Raw genomic sequence first — 17,228 nt, forward strand, 5'->3', positions numbered from 1 at the left:
GTTCAATTTTACTGATTACGATAACTTCAATATAAAAGACAATATATACCAGTTATTATGACTGTTCATATCGTATATATATATATATATATATATATATTGGTGGCTCGTAAAATGTATTATGAGTGGTGCTTATCACTACCATATAATAACTAAGATAAAATAGTGCTCTCAATTTAAAGTCAGTAAATTAAATAATAGACTAAGAACACTGAAAATACTAGTTCAAATTCGCTTTCCGTCATTGTATGTGTTTAGTGTACATTATTTGTGCCGACAATTATGAACATTGCATATTCAAGTCAGTGAGGGAACGACTATGTTAATCCTAATAATAATATATATAATTTTACTTTCATTACAAAATGGAGCTACGTAGGTACCAAGGATCAATATTAGCTAAAAACTAGGATAAGAAACTCGAAATTTATTGAGTTTTGTAGATGTAAAGTGAATTAATTTCATGATGGATATGCCCACGCTCAAAACTATCAGTCGCCTACAAGCTTAAAATGGTTTTCACTTTACCAACTGGTTTTTATAAATCCTATCATATTTTTGTAAAACAGTCATTGGCACTAGAGTTATTTCCGAAATCCGTTCCGATTCTATCCAATATAGTAGACTATAGTGACCAGGCAAAAGAGTTAAATACGGTGTCATTCGTATTTAATTATTTAAAACAACTGGAAATTCAACATCTTGACAGTCTTCTCAAGCTATCGTAGTTCACATTAAAAGAAAAGCAGATAACTACTCTGGTGACAAAGGCTTTCAATATGAAAATTTCAATGTGAACAAAACTTGAGTAAAATGGAAAATAAGTTATTCAATTTCTCCGGATAAATATACATTTTTTAGGCAAGGAAAACTTTGTGTTTTGTCTTCTGCTTATTCTAGAAAAATTATCTCACTGACTAACTTCATTTCAATTTCAACATATTTATGCACTCTAACATTTAATATTTAAAACATTATCATACACAAATGGCATTTTCTCTAAATATATTCTGAAAAATATTATTAATCCGTATCTCGGAGTGAGCATCAACTATGGTATGCAAGTACGTCTAGATGACGAGTCCCAAGTAAGACGAAACTCTCTTCCTGGATTCCACTGCTAGCCACCATCTATATCTGCTTATAAAGCTTGTGACATAAGGTAATATCAAAGCAATCTACACAGGATGCATATATGCCAACAAGAGACTAATCAATCGCAGACCTCAACAACAATGGGAAGATATAAGCAAACAATACCAAGTGAATTTTACTATTAATTCATTCAGTAAATCAAATGATAATATAATACAATTTATTTTATTTTTCATTCTATGGTAATATATAATAAATGGATTTTTAATCTAAACATAATAATAACATGTACAAAACAAATATACCGACAATGTTGCACAATTAAAAAAAATAATAATTTGTAGTGTCGGTTGATATGTTAAGCTCATATACTTTATTCTAGCTTCTGGACAAGCCAATTTACCTATCCATCTTGAGTCATGTTTTGACCTTGTTAATTATTCACTTATTAACCCTGACCATTTTTTATATGAGCGTATGTGTGTGTACACTTCTTTTGCTCATGTGCTTATAGCTTTCTGGCCTGCGTCATTAGTTAATAAAACTGTAGTTGCCGCTTCTCTTTGCCTTCTGATTTTATGCACCGTTAAGATTTGTATTATAACGGTTATCGAGTTAAACGATTAACGAAGCACGGCACTACAAATTTACCTGATCATATGTTAGTTTCTTTTTTGCTTTTTGTTTATTTTTTTCGATTCTAAGCGAATGAATGTCAAATTTAACATATAAAAATCATGTATTAAATAGAAATCCTGACATTACATCATAAGTGTGAATGATTTATTATTTAGGAGATTGAATGTACTATGAAATGTACTATAAAATTCCGTAATCTATAAACAGAAAATAATTTACGCTAATAACTAGTTTATTGTTTATATTTATTTGAATAAATTATTATTTCATAAATAGTTTACTTCTAGAAAAAATTCTTTTCTTGTTTTATTTTAAACTAAATGAATTGTTTATAATCAGAAAGGGGTATTGTGGATATTATAGTGATTTATTAGTTAAATTCACGAGTCAAATGGAGCTAGACCACCATGGAAAACGTGGAAGCACTGGACGGCCATTATATTGTAGTATATAACTGCACAACAGTGCACATCCACAATCTTTGTTGTGAGGCAGTAACTTACTGAAGACAATGGCGGACAGTGGCTCAATTTAGTGAACTGTTGTTACTGTTTTTTTCTTACTCCATCACATACATTTTCTGATGATATTAAGGTAATTAATGTAATTTATCTGTTACGTAATAATATTGTTTTTATTTTTAAAAGCAATTTGTCGATGAAAATGGCTTCCTAAAAAGAGAAAACCTGTCAGTTTGAATAATTTGAAATGAACAGTAATAATTACATTGGTAGAAAAAACCCAATTTATTATCTTTTGTGTGAGATAGTAACTCACTTAAGACATTGGTGGACGGTGGTGCAATTTTTTGGATTGATTGCAGTTAAACATTGACAACGTTGAATGCCGGCTTAGTGGTCTAGAGGTTAAGCGTTTACGCGCGAAACTGAGGACCCTGGGTTCAAATCCTGCGAGCTGGATCGTAAATGCGCACTGCTGAGGAGTCCCATACCAGGACAAAACGGCCGTCCAGTGCTTCGAGTTTTATCATGTTGGTTTAGCTTCAAGTGACTCATGAATTCAACTAATAAATTACCATAGCATCCACAAAACCCCTCTCTGTGTATATTTTCTTATTAGTTGTTCACAATCTGTGATATTCTAGAATTGAAACTAGAAAGTGGACTTGGTAACGTAAACATAAAAATAAATTTATTTGCAAGTTTATGTGAAAAATTCAAAATAGGTTAAATGATACGAACTGAATACCATTCATATCATGTACACTAAATTGTCTACATTAGCATTGAGTTGTAGGAATAAATATAAAATACATTACACATACAATTTGGTGTACAACATGTATAAAGTCATTTAATTCATTATTGAAAAATAATTATACCTTCCACATTTTTTGTGTGTTCAATAAACAGATGAATGTATTTAACGAGAGAGTGAAAGAGAGATCCAGATACAATTGAGTGTAAGAAACATGTGTAAATTGTTATACCTACACTGAACAAACAAATGAAGATATTAGCAAATAATAATTTAAAAAAGAACAACAACAGTGAGGTAATCAAAATAGAGGTGATAATAAAACTGACATCGTTAATAATAGTTGAAGAAGGTGATGATGACTAAATAACTTTGTACATACTATATACAAAATTACGTTTTTATGACTTTTCTCTATTCAATTCAATACATATGCAAAAGATTAATAGTACATGAAATGAACTCATTTCATCTCACAATATTCATTGCTCTTCCTGTACATCACTAGAAATTAGTTGAAAGTTGGTCATGAAGTAGTCGGATAATGAAAAATTGTAATTTAACTAAATAGGACCTATTTCGTTAACTGAGAACAACAAACTCTGTTAAATGGAACGGATTTATCTCATTTCTTTTGTTATAAATATACTGATTTGTATAAATAAATAAAATGCTTTATAAATGTCATTTTGTGTATAAGTTGCATAGTAGCATTCATACTACCGGGACAAATAAAGATTAATAAATGATTTCATTTTGAATATATAAACCAGGTTCCAGATAATTGTTAAAAATGGATTCAGCAAATGTCCGAATGATAGAGCATGGTTTTTTGTTTATCACTTTGAAGGACTTTATGTTTCTGTTTTATGTTGTATTCCTGATGTTGTGTCACCAAGAAATATCTAGAATTTACGATGATGAGCTTTACTATTCTTTTTGACTGAAGAAATTTTGAAGCATATTATAAATTCGAATTTGGTCCAAATTTTCGTTCTGCCAACATAGCTGCCTTAGTAACTATTTGTAAATTTATACGCACGAATAATGGTGGCATGAAAAATGTACATTGACGCTCTCCGGCTGAGTTGGTGAATATGCTGTTTTATAGAGAATTAATAATGTTCGTACACAGTGGGTTCTAGTTAATATCATGTTTAAACCTACATTAACCTTCCCTGAAACATCATCACCTGCACTGTTGAATTAAACGAAATTGTAATCTTTATGAAATCTTGTAAATTATGAACAAACTTTATTTTGTCGAATGTTAACCATTGATTTTACTCAAATCATTCTCTAAGCATATATTTTTAAGAAAAAGATAAGACTTGTATACATTAAAATCCATACACTTAAAATTACTTACTGCACTAAGGGTGCTTTATTGAATAAAATGATTAAGTTTTTATTCAAAAAATTGATGAAAGTATCACTTTTCTAAACAACCATTTTAGGCAATGAAACTTGAAACGATTGTTGTAGTGTTAAACGAAGCACATAGTATTATTACGGTTTTGTATTGATTTAAACTAACATAACATGAATAAACATACATTTTTACGTTACAATGGATTCTTTAAGCTAAAACTTAATTAATAAATCCATATTATCGTCCAACTATTTAGGTTAATACAAACAATTGCATTCATTTTCTTTGGATTCTCATTATAAAATCTCGTACTGAAATTTATTACAAACGTTTAAATTTTCACCAACTCGTTAATCCATAAATTGATTCTCGCTAAATAACATTTGATGAAGTTCATGCATGAGCACTAATTTTGTTTTACTCTTCCATTCCTTGGTTAATGAAAATCTTTTCTCTTTGTATAGAAATAGTCATTTACCATGAAGATTAAATTAATTATATCATCCTCAGTTTATTCCATTGTGTAAAACACTTTATCAGCAAGTATTATACAAGGGAATTTAATCAATTCCGGTTTTCTGATTATTCACTTTATTCAATCGTGAAATCATTTTTTACAAGGTAGTAGCCGTTGTACACTCTGCTAAACTTTTATAAGTCATACATTTAAAAATGAAGTAAGAGTTTTATTATTCTTACTAATGGAGACCGATCTTTCTTGATACGATTCAAATAATACAATGATACGAATTGTTGAATACTGACATGAATAACCTGGAAAGTCATCTATGAACTTTATCATTATAGTATTGATATATGAAGAAAACAGCATGGAATCATATTTATGCATACATGAAAATAATTTTATCCTAGATATAGTTTGAATTACAAATAAGTGCTTTATTGATCACCCTAATCAGAAAATCCACAACTAGCTATTGTTTGTAAGTTATCACCGAAATTGGGGTCTGAATATGATATCGTATAGCGGGAAGGTCTTAAGTTACTTTAACCGATGTGACAATTTAATCATCTATTAAACTGTAATGCTTCCTGTTGAAACTACGCACAATCGGTAAATTGCAAATATCGATTTTCCTCAACTATTGTTCCGTAATTCCGACCTCATTCAGTAAGCAGTTTTTAATCGACCATCATTCTTTGCCATAGATGATAATTAACGTAATTGTTATGTGGTCGTATTACGCTAATCACAATAGCCTACAATAACCTGGTGACATCTATCTTAAGTTATTCAATTGTGAACAGTTGGTTATTAAAATAGAAAATTATGTTAAGGAGTACATTATAAGATGAAAGAGAATATTTCCAGCTTAGTATGAGGATATTGGAGTTGATGTAATACCTGAGCCAGATGGATTAGTTGTGAAGCTTTCATTGGACTTCTAAAAAATGTCATCAGCACGTACTCTTGAGTGAAATGAGCCACTAGAATTTCTTCACGATTAACCTGAAAGTTGAGTGGTTTTTATCAATAACTGTCAGCTCTTTGTTCATACACCTATCTAGATTGTTTTCACTCCTTACCTGAACTCTGACTGTGTATTCGCTAATACGTTTTCTTATTGGTTAGCAGATTTGATCGATTTCAATGTACCTATTGATTGATACTTGTTGATTTTTACTTGTATTTCCACTGTTCACTATTTTGACCGTTTTCCTACGAATTCATTTTAACAGTCATCCATATGCATTGATATGAGTGATAACTTTACCCGTCATGAACATCTCCGATTACATGAACCTCAAGTTTATCTTTGAAAAGATTCCTACATTGAAAATAACACTTTGTATTTTACTATTATTCAACTGAAAGCCTTCAAATAGGTGTTTCTTTTTGAAAAATGAATTTATCTTTACCTATTGTGCTATAAGTACCCACTAAGTTTATCTCACTCTATAATCATATATACTGCCTATTGATTCCTCCTTAATTTCATTTTTGTTATAATTTACCAAAAACCCTTTGTGTAAAAAATTTCCAAAATAGTTTCTACTAAATGTTTCATCTGATCTAAAAAAGTGAAACGAATTCAGCTTATAATTGACAAAACGGAGAAAAACATATTGAACACACAGAGAAAGCTTTTGATTTAAATTAATAATCCAGTGTTATTTTCACAATGCAGCATGGTGCATGTTGCGATTTTTGTGAAGTATTCAAGGTGAATCATTACCGTTCCTAAAGAGATCCCTCCCATTGATCTTATAGATCAGCGTAGTATACAGCAGGATAAGATTTTGATGCTGATTGATTAGATGATATCAAGACTTCCAATACGGCTGAAATTAGTTAGACAAAGAGTTTGGCTAAACTTAAGGTCCTTGTAACTTACGTCTCCACAGTGAATAAAAAAATCACAATCAGTTGTTATAGTAGCAGCAGTACAACCATTGGATGGAGCATTAAATATAATTGGAAGAACGTATCATTAGATATTTCATAAATATTAACGTAAGTAGTCCTGAAATTACTTACTTTATGATACGATAGTATCGTGAATACGTGAATAAAGGGAGAATTTTTTCCCATATCTATCGTGATATGATTCTACCTGTTGTGATTTTTTTTTCAGTGTCATGTTCCTCTCTCTATTTGGTCAGTTAAATTAGTGAATTGAGTATTTGTGACCCACCGACAAATTATTTGTTCAGTAAATAGTTTTCTCAATATCTAAAATAATAATGGATGTAAGCTCGTCATCGTATTGTGAAATAATCGAAAAAGCAAAGATCATGAACACATAAGTTCTTCATTACAAGTTGCGATTTTTTGTTGATGAACCATTGATTTTATACACAGTTAACTGTTTCGTAAAACCAAAATTGTCTTATTAGATAATATACTTTGTAAATTGATCCTTGACAATTTTCATCATCGTCGATGATAACTATTCCAAACCATCGGTTTCACTTTCACAGTCTAAACTATTAAGAATTTAAAATGTGAACAACACATAGAATTAAAACATTTGGCAAATAATGAATTTTTTTTATATTTGTTTTTCGTATTGTATTCAAACAATGAGACTTATTATGTTTGTGTACGCTTCTAAAAATTTCAGGTAAACCCATTCAATGTTGGGTACCACAAGAGTTCACACATTCTTGGGAAGAATATGCAGAAAATCTCTGTTGGGTACAGAATACATATTTCCTTCATCCAAGTGATCAAGTCCCTGAAGATGATTACGAATTGACAAAAGTTAGATATATAGGTTATTATCAGTGGATAGCAATAGTATTAGCTGGACAAGCGATGTTATGTTGGGTACCTCAAATATTATGGCGAGTCGGATCAAAACGATTACCCGTTTTACTGCGATCAGCCAAAGAGGCATCGGTACCAGACAGAGAACTTAGACAAAAAGCTATTTCATGTTTGGTAGCTACATTAGAAGAGCAAGCCGAATCAACTGCAAGGCACAGACGAGCAACAAGTACAATTAAACGAATATTATGTAGCTTTCGACCAAATACGCGTATAACTTTTCTGTTTTTTATAGTTCGTATTTGTTTTATCGGTAATTCAGTTGGCCAAATTTACCTCATGAAAAAATTTATTGGGACCAATAGTACAATGTTTGGCATGGATGTTTTAAATGATTTAATTACCGGCCAAGAATGGGAGACTTCAGGTAAATTTCCACGTGTGACATTTTGCACGGTTCGTGTCAGGAAAATGGGGCAAATAAAGCCTGCAAGGTGAGCATATTTTCCCAGTTACATATATATATAATTTTGTGAATGATTATTATTTGAGATGCTTCCATGGTTAGACTTTTAATATATGTACTTATTGTCCTTGAAAATGTAACATTTTACAAATAACTGTATTGACTGAAAGATTTCACTAAACTGAAACAAAACTTTCTAAACCATGTATTCAAAAGAGTTCAGGTTTTGTATTATTTCTGCTCTTCTTTGATATAATTTATACTTTCTTCTTTATCAATATATTATTTAATCATACTTACCTAGTCTTGTCTTATTTTATTAGTATTTATTCTTTTTTTATTAGTGCTAAGATTATCCTAATTTTCGACATTTATTTAGTTATTTAAACACGTAAATAGTGGTACAAAGGGGCACCAGATATATTTGTGCCACACGAAAACTTTTCATTTAATATTAATTACTTTAGGTTATGATACTGCCCGGGTGCCCAGATCAAAGCAGGTGGTTTTATTAGGAGGCCACACTTGGAACCTTTGACCCAAAGGTCTGATTCACAAGGCAGTGGAGCATCGTGAGGAGATGCAGTCCAATGGTAGCTGGTAACCAACAATTGGTTCATACGCCACTTGTTCCATCAGGATACTGCAGCCCATGTGCGCCATTGGTTTAGAATAAGGGTTTTCCAACTCCCCTAGGTAGACTTTCCGTGTCAACCAACCCGGTTAAAGTGTCGGACATTCACTTTTCGTCCTCTCAATTTCGTGAACAACACCCTCGCTACGAGAAGGCAGTGAGTATGACTTCCCTGGAAGAGGCTATATACGCGTGACCATGTGAGAGCATTTCGAGAGGGAGAGCGGACTCTCCTTACTCTCGGCCGTACTAGGGCATTTAGGGGCTTTCGACAATATTGATAATGATCACAGAAAATGAAAAACTGAATATAGTCAGAAATATATTGGATTGAATTGAATTTCAATGTTTATTGAGCAACTCATTTGTTCCAAAGTTGAGTAGTGTATATGTACACATTGAATTTCTAATATTAAAATATACAGCCTTTCAGTACTGATTAATTTTCGGTGAATATCTGACTTAAATCGATAGATGATTTTTGTTTACTTTAATTCAAACATTAAAACTTGTGATTAACCATATAAAACAAATACTATATCAACCATTTTATTACCGACTTTTATTTATAGTATGAAGTGACAACAAAATTGTGTCGTTTCTTTTTTCATCTAAAAATGATTAATCTTTTTATGTTAGTTACAAAAATAAAAATGATTTACTAACACTATCATTTCAAACCTCGTAAGTTATAGATGCACTATTACTAAAGTTCCGATCGACTAAATCAAGTATAAGAAATGAAATCTTTGAAACTAAATTTTTTAACCGTTCTTTCGAAAGTACTACTGAAATCGCAACATATTATATGTTTGTGCATTCTATGTACAAAAAAACGAATTTTTTTATTTTCATTCTCATATAAATCCTTCTTTATCGAATTATTGGTCAATCCTGAATCATATTATGTAATATGAGAAATAACTCGATTTTCCCTTACATGTCTGTTATGGTAATTTGAATTAATCAGGAGATATACATGTGCTAATGAATGTTATCAGAGAATTGAAGGAGGAGAATCATATGGACCTTACACTATTTTACTATATTTATTCGATTATTCAAAGAAAGTTTAACAATTATGTTTAAACGAAGAGAAAGTCAGTATTTCAGTAGAAAAATTAATTCATTTGAAAAATACTAGTATAGAGTATAAATTAATATGATTAAAAAGAGGCCACTTAAAAATATCGCATTCAACATTCCCTGTGCCATTGATTCGTCTTCTATATCTGCCACAAATGAAATTTAGGATGTTCCTTGGGAAAGCCTTAAATTCTTTCCTAATCTTATTGACTACATGAATCACTGTATGACAGATATTGGGGTTTCTAACTTTCAAAACAAAACGTCAAACGTTATACTTCAGAAGATTTCGATTACGGGAGTTTTAAACTTTTACAGAAAACTATTTCTGAATCTTCATGGTATGACTAGTGGTTTAATCTTGGTGCCATACAAATAGTCTTTTAAGAGCAACTATCAACTAATGGTTGAGTATCGTCTCCACAATCTTTATATAACACGTGAATGGGACCTAGCAGTTCGTAAAACATCATACTCATATGAGGTATGTCTGGAAACAACTTGAGCTTAGAAAATCTCCTTTTTATAAAATAAAGAAACATATTTAGATATTAGACAAGCCATCTGTTGCTTTATGTGTTGTCTAGACGATCCTGGCAAGTGTTCTTCACCTGTACAAAGAATTTGATTGTAACTGGTTTAACAGAAACTTATAATCAGTCCAAGAGTTCCTATGCACTTGTTAGATTGTTTTCACGAGTCATTTTTGTATTGAGACATTGTCTATCAAGCCTTCTATTAAGATAATTAGAGATATTTTTTCTGACTCATCCTGAATCCCACAAATAAATGTAGATGTACTTAACTTAAGCAGTTCATACATAGAATGAAAAGTTTTATTTTAAGCTTAATGAGGACACTTCATTGAATAAATTCAAAGAGAAAAGACCGGTGGAGTGTTTGAAAACTATTTATTAAAATTCATAGTTATATCCAATTTGCTTAACTATTGAATTAAGATTAAGATTTCGATGTAAACCCAGCCACTGAAGCATGTATTCTTATAATATATCATTCATTATGAAGCTCATAAACCTTGCGAAAAAAGTTAAGACCATTTATTCATCAGTTTTATTCACATGTTATCATGAAAAAGTATTACTGTCCATTAAGAATATATACGAATAAGTAAATATGTAGCACGAAAGCATTATTAAGTACATGTGTAAAAAATGGGATTGATGACCAAGGGATGCTGAAAATGTCAGAAAACGTTTAAAAATTTATAATGTTAATGAACCATTCATAGGCTATTGCTTATGATAGAGTTTTCTTCTGTCTGCTAGTATTGATACTTATAGTACAAGCGATCAACGATACAAAATAAATTCAGAATATGAAATGAATGACCTCATATCATTTTGTTAAGATGTATTTTGATATTACCGAGCATTTAGAACGTTTCGTTGATTGTGAAGAGTATAATATAAACTGTATTAAGTAGTTTTTAAAAATGAAATATAAACTAAATTGTAAAACGTGTTTTTACTAATGGATAATATTTGGATGTCGTTTTTACCTGCAGATAGTTGGTAACTCTGACATTAATTAAAGTGAGTTTTTCACAAAGGAAACTTGGAGTTTGTTACCTCATGGAATCAATGCTATGTTGTGATATAAACCTCTGGGAAACTAACTCAACAACACTGAACTTTAAAGTCAAAGCACACATCTTTGTTGCATTTCTAGAGTTATAAAAGAATTCTTAAAGCCTCAAATAGCCAATAGTTTCATACATGTTTTTATTTCCAGTGCTAGTTAACTCTATTTAGTACATTTTTGTACGGTACTGAACATTTAATATCATTTCGATACATTTCACTCTCTTTAAATGTCATGATTTTGGCTTCAGTTGAGGATTATGAAAAGAACTAATTATTTATTGTTACTTTTTTTATGTCACTCAGTTAATAAATGATTTTTAAAAAAGTGAAAAGTCAGTAAGGTCAATTGAAAATAGGGAAAGGGAATTTCATTTATCCTATAATGTTACAGTTTATTTAGTCAGGTATTTTAGTGAAGGACTTTTAGATTCGTAAACAATTCACAAAATAGAATGATGTCTTATAGAAAATTAACCAAAAATACAGAAATATGATAAACTGTTTCGTCATATATTATATTCTTTCAGCAATGATCAATCATGAATTCACACACCATTGAATATAGAGCCTCATTGCATACACTGTAGTGTTCAGCCTTAACTTATCACTCCACCAACGGTTCATTTATTTAAAGTGCAATTTACCTGTTTCCATCTAAGAAAAAAGATATTATCAATGGTCATGTAATATATAACTGTCTCTATGACATTATGAAAAACCAAGTCTTAAAAGTTACCACCTAGATCTCTGTATATAAATCTTTCTGATTAGTAGATTAGCCAATTTATAATCATTTCAAATATAAACTAGCTTATATGTATAATACCTATTCGTTAGAAAATTAAACATTAAATGCAAAATAAAAAAATAAATACTAGACAATGGAACCTTTTTTTCAGTTTACCAAAATATCTTTTTAGTTTTTTAAATCATGTAAAGTTACGAATGTGAAAGATCTTTTTACATTCGATTGTTACTAAAGTACAACCCCCCCCCCAAGAAAATTCATTTATACAAACAAATGCTTTTAATGCTTGACAATGATTAAGTATTTAATTTATTTTTCATGTTTTATTATAGCCTTATAAGTAGATTGATGATCTTATGATCATAAGGACAATGCATAACTTTTCCTAAAAAAAAACAAATACGTTACCTATTCTCCTCTCATTTTCATGTTTATAAATATATAACTGTATTAAGACAAACTAGTAACGGCATAAACTATGCTTCTAACCTTTTTTTGAACACATTAAGAAATGTTATAAATTTATTAGAACATTGAAGAAATTACAATTACGAATAGTGACCAAAATCATGTTTATGTATCTTTTTAATGACAAGTAATATAAAACTTATATCTAAGGTTTAGCGTCCACTTTATGTAACTACCAGCAAGGCTCTCTGATGCAACACAACATGCACCAATTAAATCATACTTGATGGGGAAGCTTTGGAGGATGTAAAAACCTTTATATATCTGCGCAGCGTCATTGATGAGGACGGCGAATCTGATGCAGATGTGAAGGCGCGAATCAGCAAAGCAAGAGCAGTATATTTACAACTGAAGAACATCTGGAACTCAAAAACAGTTGTCAACCAACACCAAGATCATAGTTTTCAACACAAATATCAAGACGGTTCTACTGTATGGGGCGGAGACGTGGAGAACTACGAAAGCCATCATCCAGAAGATAAAAGTGTTCGTTAACAGTTGTCTATGCAAAATACTTCGGATGCGTTGGACGGACACTATCAATAACAACCTACTATTGAAGAGAACAAACGAGATTCCAACAGGAGGAAGAAATCAGGAAGAAGTACTGGAAGTGAATTGGACACACATTGAGGAAAGCAGCCAACTGCGTCACAAGGCAAGCCTTCACATGGAATCCTGAAGGCCAAAGGGAAAGAAGAAGACCAATGATTACATTACCCCGAGAAATGGAGCCAGATATGAGAAAAATGAACAAAAATTGGATGGAACTAGAAAGTAAGGCCCAGGACAGAGTGAGTTGGAGAATGCTGGTCGGTAGCCTATGCTTCGTCTGGGTTAACAGAAGTAAGTAAGAACCTGCACAAACCTAACAATTTCTAATATCTCGGACTGAGGAAATAAGGGATAAAGGTCTGAACCAACTAAGAAGCGTCGGTTTCTACAAGATTACATGTAAATCTTACTGACGAATGTCAAACGGCATGAAACCTATCTTCTATCGATGACTCCACTAAACATCTTGAGACATTTTAACAAATTCCTATTATTTTCATTGATCAAAATAACCGAACAAACAACAAATGAACTGCAGTTATTCTAAAACCAGTTTCAAAGCTAGACAGAAATGTCATAAGAAAGTGTATTTTCTCTGTGCGAACCTTGTGAAAATATATTTACTATAGAATAGAATAGAATACGATGTTCTGTCGTACGAAGTTGTTGAGATTTTCTTGCCTCTAGTTGACATCTAGTTTTATTTACTTACAGCACACTTATTTGCTATCAGTTTGTTAATTTAAAATTACCTAGGTGAGGAAGTATATTTTCTGCTAAAAAGCAATTAAACACTCTTTTGTTTACCGTAGGTAATAGTTTTTTAAGATCAGTGTTATCTTCGCAAATTTGGTGAAAATAATAAAGTTTGGCATAGAACAACTGATAATGAATAACAAGAATATTCACTCATTTGTATAATATCGACAAAATCAGCGACAATTAATTTGCATACGAACATAAGTTGGTGTAAATTATTGATGGGTTATCTTGATAAGCAACATTAAAAAATTATTTAAATTTGTTTCAGTGGCTGAACTAAGTTTTCATATATAGTACAAATGACCGTTAATTATAGAGTATGACTGAGGAAACGTAACATCATTCACTGTTGTTGTACAATGGAACCTCTTTTGAATATCTAAACTTCATAGTGGACGAACTCATACGACTGTTAACATCCTTAGATGATTAAGATACATGTATTCAAGGTATTTTTTCAAGTGAATAATATTACTAGATATGATAGATTTCTATGTAGATAATCGTATGCACCTCAATGTAATGTGAATAAAAAAGAAACTACCACGTTCGAAACTCCTTTTGCGTATACTAGGCTTGGAAATAGGAAAAGAAAGACTTTTGAATAAATATACCTTTTGTTCAAAGATTGACAGATTATATGTGTTATACCGGAGTGTTTAGATAACTATAAATTGGATGAATAATAAATGCAATCAACTTTTCCATAGGGCCTTTTAACAAAGAGTGAATCATTGAACTTAAAAACAAATCCAGTTATTCAGTTGATTCAACAAACAGTTGCTGAACACAAAGCCAAATTTTCTGGTTACTGAATTACGACAAATGTTTTCAAACATGATCATCAAAATAATGGAGTATATATCAAAATACTAAAAAAGGACTCTCACTTAAAAGTTTTCCATACAAGTATGTACTATTGTCTATTAAACAGTTGAGAGATAACTTAATGTTGAACTCGAATTAGAAAAATGGTTCTTGTTATTGTTAGCTATGTATTTGTAACTAATCATTTAGCTTTGTTCTAGGTGTATAATTTCAATGTGTTTTATAATTTATGCTCTATGCATTTTTACAATCAAGCATACCCGTTTTACATCTTTGTCCCTACATATTAATTAACAAACCGTTTATAGCTAAAATCTAATGAATTTTCTGATGATAATGATTTATTCCATTTTTGTTTTGTCTATAGACATGAAAGTAATTGATTATGTTGGCGTTAATTTACATATATATTTCCGTTTCTCTCTTCCAAACGCAATAGTCATTTTGTGCTGTTGAAATTTCCTTTTTCAATATATTTTTTTTCTTCTCTTCACATAAAGCAATTAAATTAGTTTACATTGGGAAATGAATTGTTGTAATATGATTTGAATAGTTATTTAAATGAGAAAAATGAACTTTTGAAAGAAAAAAAACTGTAATCTATCAAGCAAACATTGAAAAAGACGGAAACGACATTTCAATGTAAGAAATTAAAATATTTAACTTCCTCCGACTATAAATAAAGTCTAGTAAATTTAATCGATTAATGAAAAAAAATCCATGTAGTGCGGTACTTCGTTAATCGTTCACCTTGATAACCGTTATAATACAAATCTTAACAGAGCCCAAAATCAGAAGGCAAAGAGAAGCGACAACTACAGTTTATTGTCAAATGACACAGACCAGAAATTTACAAGCACATGAGCGAACATTGTCAAGCAGCGAGCGAGTGCATGAATTTATAGTCAAATTTAATAAGGGCGCATCAAAACAAAACAAAAGCTGATAATAGGATTTACTTGCATAGATATATGGGGAGGAGTATAAGTCATCGAATGATATTTAAGCAATCAACATTCTGGCTAGAGTGTCATGTGCTCTAGTGGTCATAACAGTACAAAGATATGCAAATTGTCATTATTCAAATGTCTGTTAAGTAAGTTAATAAAAAGGCTTAACCAAAATTACCCTTAATCGAAATTGATTGTAGGATGGTTGCTATCTAACAATATTTTCTAAATATGAATTCTATGGTAGGTATCTCATTAAAACCAAGGATATTCAAGTAGATGTTATCAAAATAATTGAATATCATAATAACTGAGAGAAGTGTAACAGATAAAGCAATAATTCTCAAATAAAAGTCAAATGTTAGGATGTTAAATGTTCAAAATGAAATATAAAACAATTATAACAGTCATCTGAATAGTAATTCGGAATAATATTTAATAAGCCATTATGTGTGAAAATTATATTTGAAATAACCACAGTGATTGAAATTTAAATAATTCCAACGTTTCGTCCAGCCAACTTTTCTGGACTTCTTCAGGGTCTGAAGAACATCCTAAACAGAAAGGATGGTATTCAACTAGCAACTATTTGGCAAATATTTATTACCAAGTAATTGGGCCCTTTCTTTTTTTATTCAACTTGTTTATTTCACATGAATCGTTATTTTGACTGAAATTAATATGAGTTATTTTTAGCATTACAATTATGTACTTGATGATTCTCATTTTTACTTACAATTCAATGGCACAGTAACAATTTTTCAACCTTTAATTTGCACTTTCATTTGAACTTCATATAAAAACATATTAATACTGAATGTCATTCATTAATAACTCGTTCTTACAGACACATACACAAATCATTCAGTCACATCATGAACTTGTCGCATGATTCGCATTTAACTGACTCAGATTATCCTATTTACTGAATTCAATATCCAAATATGAATGGTTTAGCGTAGTGTAGATTTTGATATGATTGTTAAGAAAACATTATATATAACTTTGGTGATTTCGATTTTGATTATTACCCTGAAGAAGTCCGAACAAGTTAGCTGGACAAAACTTTGAAATTATTTAAATTTCAATCGCTGAGATTATTTCAAATATAATTTTCACATATAATGACTACTCTATACTGGGCACCCAATTTTTTTCAAGATATTCGTTCTAATCTTGACGAATATTAGTATAAAATATTCAATAAGGTTTTCTTTTCTTGCAGAAATAAAATGTTAAACGAACATTAAAGAAATATGTTGCTTTGTTACGGTTTTCCTCTCCCTATTAAGTTCTCCATTGAACATTTTCATTATATTCACGAAGTTAACTTATGGTTATGAGATTATTGGAACATTTCAAATGTTTGGTTACACGCAAAAATAAAAGATTTACAATGTTTTCCATGATATTATTTCTTTCGGCATGACATTATCAGACTACTCGTACTTCTCAGTCAGTAGTATGAAAAAAGAAATATTTGAATTAACTAAAAATTTTAGTGAATTTTTATTATGTAAAAGTCCGTTTCATTAAATTCAGCTTGATAAACTCCCTTATGTAAATGATAG

General features: G+C 30.6%; 2 protein-coding genes across 2 annotated transcripts; both read left to right on the plus strand.

Annotated features, from left to right (window-relative positions):
• Positions 1–365: 365 nt before the first annotated feature.
• Positions 366–9,732, plus strand: Smp_140850 (putative innexin; the record flags this gene model as incomplete). The annotated part of the gene is made up of 3 exons (XM_018793594.1): positions 366–375; positions 7,411–8,050; positions 9,627–9,732. The coding sequence occupies 3 exons, from the start codon at positions 366–368 to the stop codon at positions 9,730–9,732; spliced, it is 756 nt and encodes a 251-aa protein (XP_018648091.1).
• Positions 9,733–10,145: 413 nt separating this feature from the next.
• Smp_034580 (hypothetical protein) lies at positions 10,146–14,694 on the plus strand (the record flags this gene model as incomplete). The annotated part of the gene is made up of 2 exons (XM_018793595.1): positions 10,146–10,226; positions 14,590–14,694. 2 exons carry the CDS (start codon positions 10,146–10,148, stop codon positions 14,692–14,694), a joined length of 186 nt encoding a protein of 61 aa, XP_018648092.1.
• Positions 14,695–17,228: the final 2,534 nt, after the last annotated feature.

This window comes from Schistosoma mansoni, chromosome 1, assembly GCF_000237925.1.
Source record: "Schistosoma mansoni strain Puerto Rico chromosome 1, complete genome".
Lineage (NCBI taxonomy): Eukaryota > Metazoa > Platyhelminthes > Trematoda > Strigeidida > Schistosomatidae > Schistosoma > Schistosoma mansoni.